Source organism: Vollenhovia emeryi, unplaced genomic scaffold, assembly GCF_000949405.1.
Source record: "Vollenhovia emeryi isolate VEMERY1.0 unplaced genomic scaffold, V.emery_V1.0 DF939193.1, whole genome shotgun sequence".
NCBI classification, from domain to species: domain Eukaryota; kingdom Metazoa; phylum Arthropoda; class Insecta; order Hymenoptera; family Formicidae; genus Vollenhovia; species Vollenhovia emeryi.
In genome coordinates, this window is record NW_011967173.1 from 765,864 (window position 1) to 783,316 (window position 17,453).

The window sequence follows — 17,453 nt, forward strand, 5'->3', positions numbered from 1 at the left end:
CATTGCCTCTCGTTCTGTCAAACCGCTGTTGTCCCGATCGTGCCGCATTGATCCTCTAAATTGCTGTTTCAAGTGAAAGCATGCGTTTCACTTTATCTGACCTATGAATCCTTCCAGGATTATACGGAAGATCATTCTCTTCCGGCAATGCCAAGGCGTCAGGGTTGTCATGGTGCTTCTGCGCTATGGTAGTACGATTGTAACATTGACAAATTGAGACCATAAAAATCATACTCGGCATTCGTGAAGCGGCAGCTTTTAGGGAAACTACTATACGATGAATCGTAATCGAATGACGCGTATGAATTCTAACAGGACGATTGAGAAAAAGGAGCTAAAAAATAATTTAAACAAATGTTAATTTATGATTGGAAAAGGTGAAGGGCATAAGTAAGAATATTAAGTATTTTCTGGTATTTTAGTTTTATCAGCTTGCGAAAATATGTTAAATATGTACGTCCAGCAGTCGGCTAAACATCGCAAAATAACGTCGAAGGCCGGTGCCACTTTCCATCGTTAAAGAAAGTGAAACTTTTTGTAGACTCGAGGTCGTTAGTTGACCCTCGTAATGCTTTGCTAAGACTGGCAGACATTCCTAGTCATGGCATACGGACGCGTATTCATTCATATTGCGTAATACCCAACAGATAACAATTTTATATCGTCGATTCAACGAGGCTCTTATTCAAATCGGATGAAACGTTTGACGTAATATTAACGAAATTCCATTTTCTACGCGAATACACGTGTTTTAATTATCGCATTCATTTTAATCGCTAGTTTTTACTTCAGTTTTAATTGTGTAATCAATCATGTAATAAATCATAAAAGAAATCTCGCGCGGTTTCCATTTCGATGCAATTTCCTTTTCGCAAGTGCAAATAATTAGGCATAAACGTCACCCAATAGAATTAGGTCATATTTCTATCGAGTTAAGATTAAAGTTTACGTCACGCCGTCGTTTCGCGTATAAAATTAAAACGGGAGCCACTTTCATCCTCGTCATTGGAGGTCGTTGGCACGATGTGCGATCTAAGCTAAGCTTGATTAATGCTGGTGGTTACCTATCGGCCGTAAAAACCTGGCGTTGCATTTGTGCTGGTAGTACGCGTTGCTGAATAATTCGCAGTAACTGGAACACGGTTCACCGCTTTGGAGGACCGTTAAAACAACAATAATGTGCTGAGCATGTTAAACGCTCAATTAAGTGGAATATCGACATTATATCTTGCATTACACTGCAAAAAGTAAATGCTCAACAGCGCCATTATTCTAAACATTTCGTTACGATGGGCACGATATTTACGCTATTGATCTCCAATTTGTAGTGTCGCGCTAATTTGCATCGCGAGAGTTTATTACTTGTGAAATGTGAGTGATTGCTCGCCTGGAGTAAATATGTAGATCGTGCGGAGATCATGACCTCCATTCCGACGACGTGAGACCTCGAAGATCACCCGATCTTACCCAAGAGTTTCTCGCGAGTAGATCACCGTGGTCTAGAATCTCGAGACTGTACCAAAAAAATAGAGAAAAAAAAGTCATCCCGATATCGTCCCGTCGATAATCAGAAACGGATTACGTGTGGAATATCTGATGATGGAGCAGGCAGATATATGCCGTCGCGAACATCTACGTTTTAATGAAGACGCACGCAATCCTGTCGCAACTTGTTGATCGAAAATTCCCAGTTAATTTAACGCGAAACCTTTGATCGGTCTGTATCTTTGACCGGCGATTTCTATTTACCTAATCGTCCCACGATAGAGTCTCGGGCGCACTTGGCGCGCGACACCTTCGGGAGCGATCAGCGAGAAACCTCGTCACGTCGCTCGAAACGATCCGACGGGCTGTACAGACAAGCACGATTGCGAAACTGGAACAAACACAGTTGAATAGATGCATCAGGTTGTGACGGGGACATTCCGCCGCGAGACGTATGTACGTATGTACGTTCGCGCGCGTAATTGCACGTGGCGCTATTTCGCCACGTGGGATTGACTCGGCAGTGTCGGCTGTCACGGCTGAAACGATCCTCTTTGACAGTAATTACCGGAGGATCTGGCAGCGCGTCGCGATCCGCTTTGCATCACCTGCTGATTATACAGTAATTACATAAACAGGCGAATCATATGTGATTTACGCGCCTCTGTGACATACGATGACGATACAAATCGTATAAAGGCACGACTCTTTCAGCTATAAAAATTTTATTACTTTTATAAAATGTCCTCGTTAGTAAAAAACCGGCTACTGCAGAAGGCCAAGCGATACTCCACTTCGCAGCCGTTAATAATTTACCAATGAGTTATCAGCTAATATTACTTTTCAATTCACGTTTTCTAAATTATGAAATGTATTAAAAAATTCCTACCAGCGTTGCATTCAAATTATTTACTTCTTGCCACTAGGGCGTCTCGTTTCTCGATAAAACTTCCCTGAGAATTCCTCAACTTTTCAAGGATTTTGATTAAAACCTCCACATGTAGGTAATAGTTTTTTGTGCAAATTTTTAATAAATTTAATTATTGTACAAAGTTATTCTTATCGCGTTCACAAGGTATCTCTCATATTTACACAATCGTAAAGGGAAAAGTAAAAGTTAAAAAAACTTTTAAATAAAAAAACATGTTTCTTACAAGGCAGGCATTTTGTGTCATTAAAAATTCTGCTTTCTCATTTCGAAGAAACAGAAAAATTAAAAATGGCACATAATGCTTGGAGCATTAGTTGCCGCTTCCCAATTTATAAGTTTTCTGTCACTACGCTGCCAACTTGATCGCTGGGCTAACATTCGATTGCTCAATAAATACAAAGTAAAGAGACAATTTCAACAAAAATTCCCCGATAATTCACTGGTTTTCCAATCGAAAAAAAATTCCTTGAGAATTCCAGGCTTCCCAGGTTTTTCCCTGCACTAATAGACAGTCTGCACGTAATAATGCAGATTGATTATCGTACCAACAATATTTTTGACTTGCTAATGTTATCCTGATACAGAACTACATTAGCTTTACGATAATACACGGAACCTGACGTGTTGCATGCCGAAGGTATGTTAAAATTATCGCCTTAGTTACGAAACAACTGGGTAATACATTATATCTTGCCGATGTATGGATTACGCAAATCCAGTAGATTTCCACAACAAGCGTGATGAACTAAATCTGATCGAGACCCGGTATTATCTGCATTGCGTATTTCGATTATTATCTCTTTATCGCTATTAAACGAATATATCCATGTATGTACTTTATTGCCGACCGCGTACACTCGTTTCTTGCACAAAGTAGAAAATGGCCGGAGATTGAATCTCCGTCATACACTCTCACCTCGCTTAATGCGCGCTTGTTCAAACGTTATGAAATGAACTTCCGGAGCAAAATGCGCGACACGGGGCTCTCTCCTCGGCGTATCCGTATTATTTAGTGAAAATAGATGCAATCTACGCGCTGTGTTACGTCAAAACTTATGTATTATTGCGGCGTTATTGTGCCATTAACCGCCGAAGACAAGTAATCGATCGAGCTCCTTCATTGAGAAAGTCAGGGCTGACGGAAGAGGCAAAAAGGCGGACGCATCGCGAGATAAATGCGATCGACTTTTACTCCCGTTTCTCGCGCCGACTGCGAGACGCGTCCATGTCCATTGCAATAAATTTCTCGAGTGCATGCCCGATACGGCTGGCGACGGCAGTGGAGGAAGTTTCGTAGGCACAGTCGCGGCCGGAGAAAGTAAAGAACGATATTTATTCGGGTTGCACGACCGGGATTGAACAACGGGCCGTCGCGTCATCGAGCGCTCGCAAACAAACGTTCATGCACGCGCGCACGCACGGCTCGGACATCCCGGACACGTGCTGCCGGCCATTACGTAAAAGCCCCATGAAATAAACCGCGGTTTTTATACATGTAAAACGCGGCGATATTTATTACATCTCGCGATGGCCCGTCTCCACGTGTTTTAAAATAATTGATCCGCGCCGGCGGAAGAGACGTTTCCTGAACTGACGAATCTGAAGACACGTGGTGACACGTTTGGCAAAAATCGCGGCAACGTAACCAGGTGTTGCGTAAGCGCGCGGATACAATCTGCTTATTATAATGTGCTCGTTATATCATCTTATTAGCACCTGGTTGAATAAAATAATAAGCGCGCTCTTAAAGAACATAACAATTTTACATAACGTTCCTGCTTTCCTCGCTGCATTTCACTCGAGCGAGGCGCCCGCGAAATTCCCAGAGTACTTTCGTTCGGTATTCCCCGAGTGTAGCGCGCCTCGTCATAGCTTCAAAGAAACGTACGCGCGTCACCGTCGGAGATACGGCCAAGATTGGCCCCGTGGAAATTCCGGATAATCGCCACCTCGCGCCGGAGATCTACTTCCGGCTGATGAGCCAATTCATCTCCGGCGATCCTCTATCATCGGGTCTGTCAACGTCGCACGCGCGTGTCACGCGACGCGCGCGGAAATCGCCTCGCCGTAAATCTCCTCGCCCACCTCGTTCCTCGTCGTTCGCGTCGCCACGGTGACGCGTTCGTTTCACGCGGCCAATTTCCCCGCTGGCAACTTTCTTCGCGAACGGCGAACGCGTGGCCGCTCCTCGCCTTCGTTCCGGCGGATAGTCGCAGCCGCGTGTCAAAGCCCCGCTCGATCGGCCGCGTCGCGAGCGCAACGGCCCCCGCGTCTCGTTTCGGGAGTTTCTCCCGCTTCGCCCACCTTTGCATCGCGATCGATGATCGAGAGATCGTGCGTGATCGATCGCCCGGAGCGACCGCGGCTGACACCATCATCCGCGGATGGTGCGCGTCACCGGTGAACCGTTGCGACAGTTTCACGAGTGTATCTTGCGGCTTTGGATCCGCAATCGAAAATTGCTGCCGGCGAGAAGGAAATAACTGTGTGGGACGAAGGTAGACGGAATTACGAGGTACACGTGAAGCAAAACGAATTAATAAATCATTACTGAAAGGGAAGTAGTACTCTGTGAAGTTAATTAGACAGTTTTAGATGTCTGTGACAATAACGGTATACAATGCTGAGAGAATAATAAACATCTATCTGAACGTCTTTATCTTTGTAGCCAGGCATTAGTGGAATTTGCATTAATGTCATCTTTGTGACGTTCATTTAAAGGAAATTTTGCAAGATATATACTTTATTTTATGTATTTCAATTTATCGCGTAACGATTTTCACCAATCGACTGCGAAGAAGCAAATGCAAATTATTCTAATTGATTTGCTGAGTGAAACCAGCAAGTCCACGCGGCCAACGACGATCTGATAAATTGCTCGGTTCGGTGAAAAAAAATCAGATTTTACGAATTAATAAAAAAATCTAGTCGAGTCTTGTACACGCATATTTAGCCCGTAAAATATTCGAGATTTATCCTTAATTAAGACGAATCTTCACTAATACGTGTCAAGGCCCGGGTTTACAAGTCGATGAAGAATCCGATGAACATCATATTGAAATCAAGTTGAGATCACGTGTAAATCAACAGCCAAGTTGATATTTAGAAGATTATTATGATATCTAGAAAATATCATATTGAAGTCGAATCAACATCTCCATCTATCGATTCGACTTGAATATATCTGCTACGCGGAAAGAATTTTCTCTTCAAATTTATCCTAAAATTATATAATCGTACTTTCAAGAATTTTATGAGAGCTTGTGGAAATTTTACCATACGTCTTATTAGTAATTATACTTAGTGCACATTTAACTAGTAAAATGTATGGTGAAAGTTTCAAAAACTCTCTTAAAGTTCTTCAAAACGCCATGTTGTCCCACATGATTTTCAGGGTAAATTTTAAGAGAAAATTCTCTCCGTGTAGACATCAACTAAATCATCAATATTGTTCGACACTGGCACTATTTTCCATACGTCAAATTGATATGTATACACCTAATAGGTGTCGACTATACGTCGATAAGATATCGACAAAGTATCGTGCAGATTTTCTTACGAAATTAATGCAGAATCTAATCGTCGTGAAATCAAACGGTCCGAAAAATCGTCATCGATATCGATTTGATCATCGACTTGTGAGCCTGGGGAGAGACATCGCGATAGTCAACGGTTCGCTTGACTCTCGTCTTCTCGTTATTGGTAATCGTAACTCCGAACATTCTTAGAACAGCTTGAAATTTTCACCGTGCACTTTTCCACCAGTAAAACGCAGTGGACGATCGCAAGATGTTAAATGCGTCAACAAATGTGCGCGGTAAACGGTTACAACATATTAGCATTGCTGCTAAAATGTGTACATTGTTGTTGAACGCGTGCGTCTACGCGTAGCGTAAGCTACTTTTTCTCATTCGTATGCGACACCGCTGGACCTGTTCGATGCAACATTTAACACGTCTATCTATATCTAATTATCATAATCATACATCTTATAGATCCGATAATATGCATTAAATACGCGTAAAAAAAAGAAATTGCGCACACATGACAAGGACTTGGCCGTTATCTCCCTTTATCTCTCGGCAATTGTCCTCGTTTGAAGCTTTTTCTGCAGAATTCTGCAACGGTGAGTTACGAGAAAAAGTTCTGGGAATAAGACGCCAGAAAACGAGAGAATGCAACAGACATTCCCGTCCGGCTGCGCTTCTGGAAAGGCGTCGATGTAAATGATTTCGATCCCCCATTTTTTTGGGGGGAATAAGTGGGACACGTTGTGTAATACGTAAGCCGGATTTACGTGACCCCCGGTGATACGTGGGATTTTCCGCTCCTCTTTTTACTTTTCTCCCACGGGAGGATTACCGAAATGCGTTACTCTCTCTTCCATTGGAAAGTCACTCGATGTTTCTTCGGCTGCGGTTGAGATGCCGTATTCGTCTGGGCGCGCGTTCGCCACGTGGCGCCACTTCACGAGCGGCTGAACAGTCTGACCACAGAATAGTCTTACTACTTGGGCGCCGATAAAGCTCTGTCGCACATTCGAAATTATTGATTTCGATCGAATACTCGCGGATACCCCGAAATGTGCCAGCTTGAAAGTGATTTAATGTTTTTATCTCGATTACCATGGATTGTGTATCTGATATTCATGTATTTATCAGTCAAACAATTTTGTTGATTTCATATAAATTTTTAGTAACGACTCCCTATTTCAAAGCTAGATTATTATCATTTAACTGTGCACAGAGAAATTGCGTTGTGCTCTAGTCCATTTTTTAAAGAGACCTGATTTCATTCAGAATTATCGTGCAGCGCATATAAATGGCGACGAAAGGAATCCGTTGCGCAATTGGCCTTAAAAATAACAGCTCGACGGAGCTCGATGCAGAACGAATAGTTTATAGCTATTTTAACTAATTTTGATATAAACACAAGTGCATCCTAAGTGCATTCTAAAGGTGTATATCTTCAAATTCTTCGCGATAAATGTTCTTAATGCTCTTTTTCGACAAGTTCAGACACAGAATTTCGATATCTTGGATTTCTGTCATTCAATTATTACATTGCGTTCAGAAAATGGCAAAGATGTTATATATTAGCTCTCTGGCGAACATTTTTCTCAAAATCTGTCAGATTTTGTACACAAATTGGTTCAAAAGTGCTGAGAAAGTTTATATATTTTCGAGAATTTTTCATATGTATGAATTCTGAAATATTCTAAGATTTCTAGTTCCGTAATCAGACAAAATTTCTCATTCTATAGTCTTATAAAATTTGAAAAAGTTTGAGATACTTTTTTTCAGAAATTATAGAATAAGAAATGTTTGAAATAAAATATTTCAGCATATTCAAATACCTAAAAAAATTCTCAGAAAAGAAGTAGGCTTTCTTAACATTTCTGAAAGTGTTTTCAATTCGTATAAAAATTCCAAGAAAAATGTTCACCAAAGGGTCTATAATTAAGTCTAGAGTATAAAAAACTATGTACCTATTAAAAACATAACTACGAGTTTTATCAAATCTAACGTCCTTGCTTCTCCTAATTAACACGGCAACTGGCTTAAGGAACATTATTGCGACTTATATGTACGCAATATAGATAAAACTCATATCTGCTCTCTTCCGCACGCGATCAAAAAGAGAAAACATCCGCCACGAAGACGGGGGAAGGGAGATTCAATGACTAATGTTAATCAATTAATACATGCTGCATTTTTCCAAGTGCATTTGAAATCAAACCGCTAAAAGGCAAACGCTTAAATTATGGTCAAGGCAAGAGAAGAGTTCATCTTGATTAGCTCTTAAGATCAAACCAGTGAACACGATAATTGGTAATGTAATCTACTACGCATAATGATAATTAGCGATTGAAAAGATAGAAATAATTAATACGATGTTGAATTAAGTTCGGTGAGAGATTTCCTCAAGTAATTGTTCCAGTTTCCCAACTTCTATTGGCAGATCATCAAGCGTTACGACGTGATGCAAATATCGTATGCATCACCTCTCTTATTCGTAGTTTCTGACACGACGTGCCAGGCGTATTTTTGCGACATGCAAATATAAGGCTAAATGGTCCAATTTGGAGAAACTGCTTCTTACGTAAACTAGATTCTCCAATTTTGTGTGAGATAATTTCAAAATGGCTTGAAGAGAAAGTTCGAATGTAAATCATCAAGCTTTAAAATCACGCAATAATAGCATTAATATATACATATGTGTATATACACATGCAAATTCGCGTAGACATTCACACAACTGTATAGAAGTTATAATACCAAAGGTGACGCTTCTCTTTGAGGCTATTAATTTTAAGCGTCTGTCACTGGATTATGCGTTCTGTCGACTTACATAGCATCTGCCGAACAATGCTAAAAGTTATGTAGTTCCCATATTTATTTAACCTTTCATACATCTCTTCTTTTATTACTTGAAAAAAAAGATGACAATCAGGGAAATCGATGATACGATAATTTCTGACTTCTCAGACTTTATTGTTACTTACGCGCGAAGCGTGACGCTGGGATCGGTCGTTCAATTATTGTTTACCATTACCATAACAAAAGAAATACGTCCGGCAGTGGGATACTTTCAAACTGGCACATCGGGTTTTATAATTCTGCTTTAACGATGATTATGTCAGCGGGCGATTGTTTTCGAGTCCACACTCTTCCTTCGCCAAGTACGCGGTATCGGTATCTCTCGAGCTCTCACGACTGTGTAATTTATTTTGTAAGCTGAAAAATTAAGTCAGCGAGGACGACAGAAGTGGGGTGGACCGTTGGCAAGCGCTTTGGATGATGTCGGCTGCTGAGCGGGTTTCGCGAATGGAGTGAATTGGAGGGCGCCCCACCTGCGGGAGGTGAGGCTCGCGGTGCACGATTCTCGATTCTCGAAGGGGCACACATGCTCGCCTTCGTTTCCCCTTCGGCTCCGTAAGACATCGGGACCTCCTTCACTGTGGTCCTCAAACGAGCCTCGCACTCCGCCAGGTACACAACTCACGCATTCGCTCGCTCGTACGCACTCGCCGCACCGGCACTCGTAAGTCCACGCAATCCCTTCACATACGTTCTGCTTCGGTCTGCCACGTGACTGACTAGGCACTCGCTGAGGTCTTATTGCTTTTCCTTAATCGGGAAAAGACTCTGTTCAATTTGAACAGGTTGACACAAATCGAACACGTGTCAAGTGTCATTGTTTTCTTTCTTCTATGCTTTTCTCACATAATCCTCTCTCTTTATTGCGCATCGAGGCTATTATTTTACGAACTAATCACTCATCCCTTCTCACAAATTACGGTAGCGTATTATTCAACCGAACATTTTACACTTGTAATTTGACAGCCAAATGTTTATTATTAACAAGATAATTACTTTATTCTTCGAAATTGCGGCATATTATTTGGTCAAGTTTACGTCTATAACATTCTATAAACAATCCGCTAATTGACAGCTGTTTCTTCTTATCAATACAAATCCCGAATATTCTAATTTCTTTAAACTCCCTCTTCATCTCACGTAATTTCTTTTCTTCTGTCGTAGCAAAAGACACATCTTCTCTAACGTTGTTGTGCCTTAAACAAGCTTTTTAAAGAAATGTTTATCGAAAGTTTTAAAAATTCGATTTGCACACATCACATTTGCACAACACGATTTGCTCGCACTGAATTCTTTTCATTTCTCCGATTACGCGGATTACCGTCGATTTTTGACTGCTTACAAAGTCAGGTCAGTTCGATTGAAAATCCGTTCGTAAATACTTCCAAGCTCGCGCAGGCACCCTTTCACTCGACACTCAAGATTTACTTTCGATTTTGTTACTACCGGGAATCCCGCCGTCTTGTCAGACAGCTTTTTTTATTCATGCAGACCGAATCGCAACAGATCGACCAAGCGAAGACGACACAATGCGGGTGTTATGTGCGCTCTGTGGGCTGCTTTTGGCCGTCGCCATTGTCAATTGCAGTCCTATCGACAAGGGGGAAGCGGAAGAAAACCTCAATCCGCTGAACGAAGTAAGTCCTTCAATTTATTCCTTCCGTTTTAAAGTGCCAAGCTATTACGTATCTAGGTATCAGATGTTTTCTAACTTCTAGTCGCGTATGTATCAAGAAAGTTATCAGGAGGACGAATTATATACTCCAAATGTTATTTAGAAAGTAAGAGAATGAAACAGCAGGAGAGCTACGATCGCGCTTTAACGAAGTGATTTGAATGCTGAAGTTACTTGCAGAGAGCTATTGTCCATCTCTAACATCGAGAGTGGACTTTTACGATGCCGTCGCGTATCACGCGATCCTTAGAGGATCTTGAGAAATCGAGACACGGAAAGCGTAAATGAATTTCCGACACGGGCGACGTTTTTCTCCGATAGATGTAAACTGACAAGTATCCGACAATCCACGTCGCGCGACGTTGCGTCCCCTCCTCCCCCCCCCCTTCCCTCCTGAGCGCACATCGATTAAGTGCGCTTATACCTTCACTCGGCCTAGAATGAACACCTCGAAATACATTGCCGGTAAAATAAAAAGAGACGAGTTCAGCATTTAGTAACGAGAGTGAAAGCAAACATGGGCAAAAATTGCCCATTCGATAATTCCTCGTTAACCGATTAGGAAGTATGCAGTCGATTGGAGAAGTATCTGGGTCAGCACCGAATCTCGTAGCTTATATAAATATTTATCTTGTAGATTAATCCAGAGGAAAGTATACTCTTCACTCTCGATGTCGCGACTTTCTTTCCTTTTCCTCTTAGCAAAGGATCACTTTTAATTTTAGAAAAGAAATTTGCCAAAATTTATACGGCAATGTTTAATCTGAACGTGCCTGTACAGTGGCGTTTAATCTGAGCAAATTATTAAAATAAACGCGATCGTTACGAGAAGAAAAATCACTCGTCATTGTGATGAGAGTCGAAAGGAAGATGTCGCGTGTTAAGAAGAGTAACTAAAGGAAGACAACTGAGCGCATTGTATTAGCTAAACCCACCGTAAATGACATGGTAATGAGAGAAAAAGAGAGAAAATGGGGGACAGAGAACAAGGGGTATGCGACAAAGAGAGAAACATGATCTCGGAGAACGAGTCAAGAGTGAAAGTAGTCAGCGCTACCTGTACGTGTTCGAACGCGCTAGAGACGGATGCACGCGTGTAACGAAATTTCTTTGAAACCTCGTGTGCGCGCATCAGTCAGCGAGCAACGTTATACCGTTATCACTGTTCGCGATCACGCGTTAATGTAACCGCGGTGTAATTCCGCTCGAGCAACATCCATAACATATATCGACCTCGTTCTTCGAAAGCTGCAGCATTGCATAAGTAAGGTTGCATGTACGTACGAAATTACAGCTTTAGAAAACTACATAAGTATCGCGCCAAGCAATTGTAATAATTTCATTTTCTGCCAGACATTGTAAACAATCCGTGAAAACGTTTCTAGCACGGATGATCTTGATAATAGGACGTGATAGATAGTAACGAAACAGGTAATACTTGACTGTTAAAGACGCAGTGCGATATTCCGGACGAGGAGAACTCTTTCCTGTAATAATGCACTTTATTATCGACTTCTTTTCTCTCTTAATTGTTAACTTTAATCCGTTGCTTTATGCTATCTCTCTTAATCGACGACCTTAAAGCAACTTAATTTTATGACCCGCATAGGTCTACGTAATCGAAGCTGATGAAGCGGCAGATGATGGTGAAAGAGGTGATAGGGACAAGAGAAAGATTGGCTTGAAGCTTGGAATATCGAACGGCATCATTCACTTTGTGTTTGACGTAAGAATAATTAGCTAATTCTCTTTGTAAAATCTCTACTGTTGTTGCAAATAACAAGCCAATATATCACGTAAAGGACATAATTAATAATTCTACGTGTAATTAAGATCGCGCTTGAAATATGTAACGAGATCTCTTTTAAACGCAAAACGATCACTTTTACCGTCACTACAAATTATTACTGTACATAAAGCTCCTTTAACAAATGTTAATGCCTTTGTAGAAAGTGGATTCCTTCATAGACTCAAAAACCAAAGCACTCACAGTTCTCGACGAATCTAACAAAGCGAAGAACGCTGCTTTTGGAATCGACAACAAACATTCGGCCACGTCGGAGTTCCTCAACCATTTGGTGTCTCAGAAGATTCAGGCTGCGACGGGCAGCATCGGGCCCCTTATAAGCGGTGCGACGACATTCTTCTCAGGTGCCTCTGCCGGCATCTCGAAAGCTCTGGTCTCGAAAATCGCGCCGTTGAGCTCGCTTTCCGGCGGTCTTTCCGGTGGTGCGGGCGGCGGTGCCGGCGCTGATGCTGGCGCAGGTGCGTAGGATTGCGAGATTTTTTTTTCAAATTTGCTTCTTCGATCAATCTTTGGGCGGAAATTCATGTGGATGAGAAAATTCCAAATTCAACAGAAATATCCAGGGACTGGGCTTTCAGGGGAATGAAATTATTTGTAAGACTCAAGGCAATTGATACGCGGCTATATAAACGCATCCTTTTAAGCTAGTTTTATATCATTTTTTTTAATTATTTCGCTTGTAAAATGTAGGACATGCGGACGGTAGCGGAGGATCCTCCGGATCGGCCATTATCGGCAATCTCTTGACTCAGAAGATTGGCTCTTTGTCGAGCCTGAGCCAAGGTAGCGGCGGTTTAGGCAGTTTAAGCAGTTTAAGCAGTTTAAGCGGCGGCAGCAGCGGCGGTGGTGCCGGTGGTAGCGCCGGAAGCGACTCCTCTTACGGCGGAAACAATGGCGGTGCGAACGCCGGCGCCGGGATCAATCTCGGAGCTTTCGCCAATCTGGCTGGGGTAGGATTGCAATGAGTTAATTTTATCATTATCTCTGTGTTAAACTGTACATTTCTTTTTTCATACTTTAAAGTCCCGTACATGTCGCCTGTTCTGTGTCTGATACGTAGCGCAAGTTGCTGGAATGTTGCGTCTCCGTAAGAAAGCGGTGTACTACTGCGAAATATACGGATAACGTAACGGTTTTTCCTAAAATTTGTTCGGTGGACAGTTTTTACTTCACTCGGACGAGGGTGTGACTGCCTGCGACTGTTTGCTTCTAATGCTATCGCTAATTGCACCGATAAACAGTAAATTACTGCGCTGTACGCTTTTTTTTTAGAGTGTTTCCTCCAAAACTCACAATCAGCTAGAATTGATTACCATAACGTAAATGCATTCTTTACTGTCCTTACACGCTTTTCCATCGAGATTATTGTATATTTATTTATTCACTTGCACGATTATCGCCACTACTTATTTCCCCAATACACATTAATTGTTCATCTTACTAGAAAAAGTGCGATCTAATAGAGTTTCTAATCCTGGTGGAGCTTCAATTTCTTTGTAACAATGAAACAATCAATCAATGCTGCAACATTGAAGCATGTCGTTTCTGTCACAACGCGCCATTGTATCTGTCTCGACACCTTTCTCTGTACCTTGAAATGCCACCATTCTCAATCGCGTAATTGAATACAATAAAGAATCTACATCGCTAATCCCGCCGACACGCTTCACTAAACCTCTGGCTAATCGATGGTGCTGAGATATCTCCCTTTTAACCTCGGAAGGCGCCTTCACGAGAACGAGGCCTTCCGACAAATTATATATACCATTAAAACAAGTATTGTACACAAACAGTACGATTATACGCCACCACAAGCGGCGTATTAAGCGGCTTAAAGGCGGGCGGGATAAAACGGGATGCCGATGGGATGCGGAAAGCGGACGTTTGACTACGGACTTTAGCTGGACCAGCGGCGGCCAGCCGCGTTTGCGAGAAGAAAACCTCTTTGGGGGCAAAAAGCGACAGACAGCGAACTAACGTTAAACACACCACAAGAAAATGGGACAAACGGTCACAATGGATTTCACTTTCAATGGAATATGTGGGCGTTCCATGTAACACGGGATGTGAATTTCTGTTTTTAGCTGGGCTGATAATTGGCAGAACCTCCTTTCTCTCTCTAGAAGCCCTTCTCTCTCATAAAAAGCATTTAAAGAATTCGCACGAAAAAGTAAAGGAAAGAGGGGAAAACGAAATTCTCCAGGAAACGCTCTCCTGACGAATCAACCTCCTGCCGGCCGAATCGTGTGGATTGCGTTATGTCTAATACAAATCATAGAAGATCTAGCGGCGACAATCATTTCGCCATCGTGAAAGCTGTAAATAATTTAAGAGTAATTTAAGAGCGAGAGGGACGAGCCAAACTCGTGGACTATTTGCTATGTGTAAGCGATGTAAATAATGCATTCAAGTGCTCCATGACACGCAAAAAAAATTTTAATATTAAAGATGGTGATGTTGGTGTGTGATAATGTTGATGTCAAATAAATGTACAATTATATTTTTGTCTACCACATGCGGCGAATTGCAGATCATCGTAAAGTCTCTCTAATGTCTGATCCCTTCCCACATATCCCTGTTATACGTGTAGAATTTATTTATACATGCGTTCACTCAGATACATCTTAAAATATGTTTATTGAATGATTTGAGATTAATAATTAATGATTTCTCGTAACTGTTAGGAATATCTTGCATTGCCGACTCTTTAAAGTATCGTTTATACAACCATGTTGCACCTCTGTAAAAACATAGTTTTTTATATAAATATGTAAATGTTCAAATTATGAAAAATGCTACTTCACTTATATCTGAATAAATATGAAATAAACTTGTAAATGACGATAAGCACATGTAAAATTGTAGCGCAAGTAATTCACGTTTGAGAGCACTTTTTTTTTTATTTCCGTCAAAACCACAAACGCAAAAGGTTATAAAAAGTATAATTACCCAAACCGGAATTCATATGTACTTTTACTCCTACATTTTCCCACGTAATGCTCTATCATTGCTATTCTAATAAGTGAAGACACACACAATAAAACAACAGCGAAATATTTGATTGTATACATTTGCAGAAAAGGACTATTGCTACGACTACGGAGGACACGCCCGTGTTTGACAGGAATAGGGTTTCCTTGGAAATACCGTCATCCGCATTCGGCACTGGCTTTACCCTAATAACTAACGTCAGCAAAATTCTCAACAGCGTAATTTTAGTAAGTACACTTCGCATATGTATATTAAAAGTAACGCACACTGATAGGACGTACAATGATTAGTTAATGATTGTTTTCCGCTAACGCGCGAGTATAATTATATAATTATGTGTTTCCTTCTGTCATTATGATGCAACTTTTTTCTAGTACAGCGTAATCGATTGACATGCTCGAGTCGCCCTTCACTTATGCTTGATTGTATCCGCTAAAAAGGAACGAAAAGCGATTTATCCATTTTCGATAGAAGCGAAACTATAGTCTCTAAATAATTATTTCCATTTTTCAGAACTCAGCCCGTCGAACGCAGACATTGTTAGAAATCTTCAAGCCGTTTTTCCGTGGTACATTCGCCATAAAGGGTCTACCGTCGGATAACCCCAAATAAAGAGTTCCATTTCTGTTTTGCATTCGCACCAGTACGAACTAATTGCTCAACGATCGCCGTTTCTCGTTACGAAACGTTCCACAAGTTTGGATCACATGTTTATCTGGATAGATATTGTTGATTAGAACTTGTGAAAGTTGTTCCAAAGTTCTGTTGAACGTAGAATAGATCCGAGATTCTGATAAGATAGGATTGTAACATTTGCGGAGATTTCTTCGCTGTCGTTGTCAGATAATCGTTACTTATGACGCCATATTTTTGCCTCATATAATATTTCATCTACTAATTTTGCATACTTGTTGGTTGCTTTATTAATTTTTTTAATGACTCGAAAATTGGCGTCGTAAGTCGAGCATACGTTTTTCTTGACTGAAAGCGTATATATTACTATTAGAAAATAGTTATTTATATAAGTACGTGCGCATACAAGCAAATATTATTTTAGAAACGATTTAGTCATATTTAAATTAATTAGCGTGTTACGAAACACGACACATAAAATAATAAACTAGGAAAGAGCGACAATCAAACTGACTTATGTCTTATATATAAAGCTAGCTCTATTTTATCTTACAATTATTCTTAATCAAAAACATCTTTGTAATATTTCTTATTTATTAGCTGCTAACTTAATATATTGCCATAATAATTCACATAAATAAGAAAATACATTATTTTTTTATGTTATGGTAATATTACTTGGGAGTGATCGTGTGACAAGACGACAGCTTCTTATTTATCAATACTATTTTATTACGCAAGCCGATCGCATAAAAATCTCGCATTAATAAGTGTATTGCATGATATTATTTAATGACTTATCTAGAAAATCCTGCACATTATTAAATACAAAACCAAGTGGTCAGAGTGTCACATCTAGTGGCAACGACGACTCGACCATGTAACAATTTGCTGTTCACATAGCGAGGACGCCTGAAGCATGTAACGTTTTGTAAGGCGTACGTTCCTCATATGTATGTTAAGCAATAATGATACTATTATCGAGGAAATAACGATTTATTTCCTTAAATTAAAATGTTACTTGAAATATTATTTGTACTGCGTTGTTGTGAGGCATTGGAGTACTAAGTAACCACCAAATAAAATTTAATAAAATTAAATTATGTAGAACAAACCCTGCGTCTGATGATTATGTCGCTTTAGACTTTTATATGAACATGCGTTGTATGTGGTGACATCAGACCGAATGCAAAAGCATTTTACGTAATTCTTAGATCAGCGACCTGTTGCACGTTTATCCTTTTCACGAGTAGATTAATGAGGGACGTGCAGAATAGTGCGAAAATAAACCGCAATGTACAAAGTTCAAGAAATTACAATTGCGACATATGTCGTAAACAAAGAAGAAAGTAGGTTCGCGATTCAAGGATTTTAACAAAAACAAGTAGCTTTAAATGCGACGCAGTTAAATAAAATTTAAATAATTTATTCAATTTAAATAAATAATCGATGCAACACGTACATAATTTACGCAACATGCGTTCTACAAGAAAGGTGTCATATACACACAGCCAGTACGTCTTAATTAATTTTATTTATTGTAATTTATAC

The 17,453-nt window shown here is 40.5% G+C and overlaps 1 protein-coding gene across 4 annotated transcripts; it reads left to right on the plus strand.

Annotated features, from left to right (window-relative positions):
- The first annotated feature begins 4,606 nt into the window (after window positions 1-4,606).
- Window positions 4,607-17,095, plus strand: LOC105562196 (putative lysozyme-like protein). 4 transcript variants are annotated; one of them, XM_012012831.1, is made up of 7 exons: window positions 4,607-4,931; window positions 10,288-10,433; window positions 12,081-12,197; window positions 12,421-12,736; window positions 12,969-13,228; window positions 15,356-15,496; window positions 15,783-17,095. In XM_012012831.1, exons 2-7 carry the CDS (start codon window positions 10,326-10,328, stop codon window positions 15,879-15,881), a joined length of 1,041 nt encoding a protein of 346 aa, XP_011868221.1. In that variant the 5' UTR covers window positions 4,607-4,931; window positions 10,288-10,325; the 3' UTR covers window positions 15,882-17,095. The 4 variants fall into 4 exon arrangements, with proteins under 4 accessions (XP_011868221.1, XP_011868224.1, XP_011868222.1 ...); XM_012012832.1 differs by lacking the exon at window positions 4,607-4,931 and adding an exon at window positions 9,270-9,408; XM_012012833.1 differs by lacking the exon at window positions 4,607-4,931 and adding an exon at window positions 9,415-9,460.
- The last annotated feature ends 358 nt before the right edge of the window (window positions 17,096-17,453 follow it).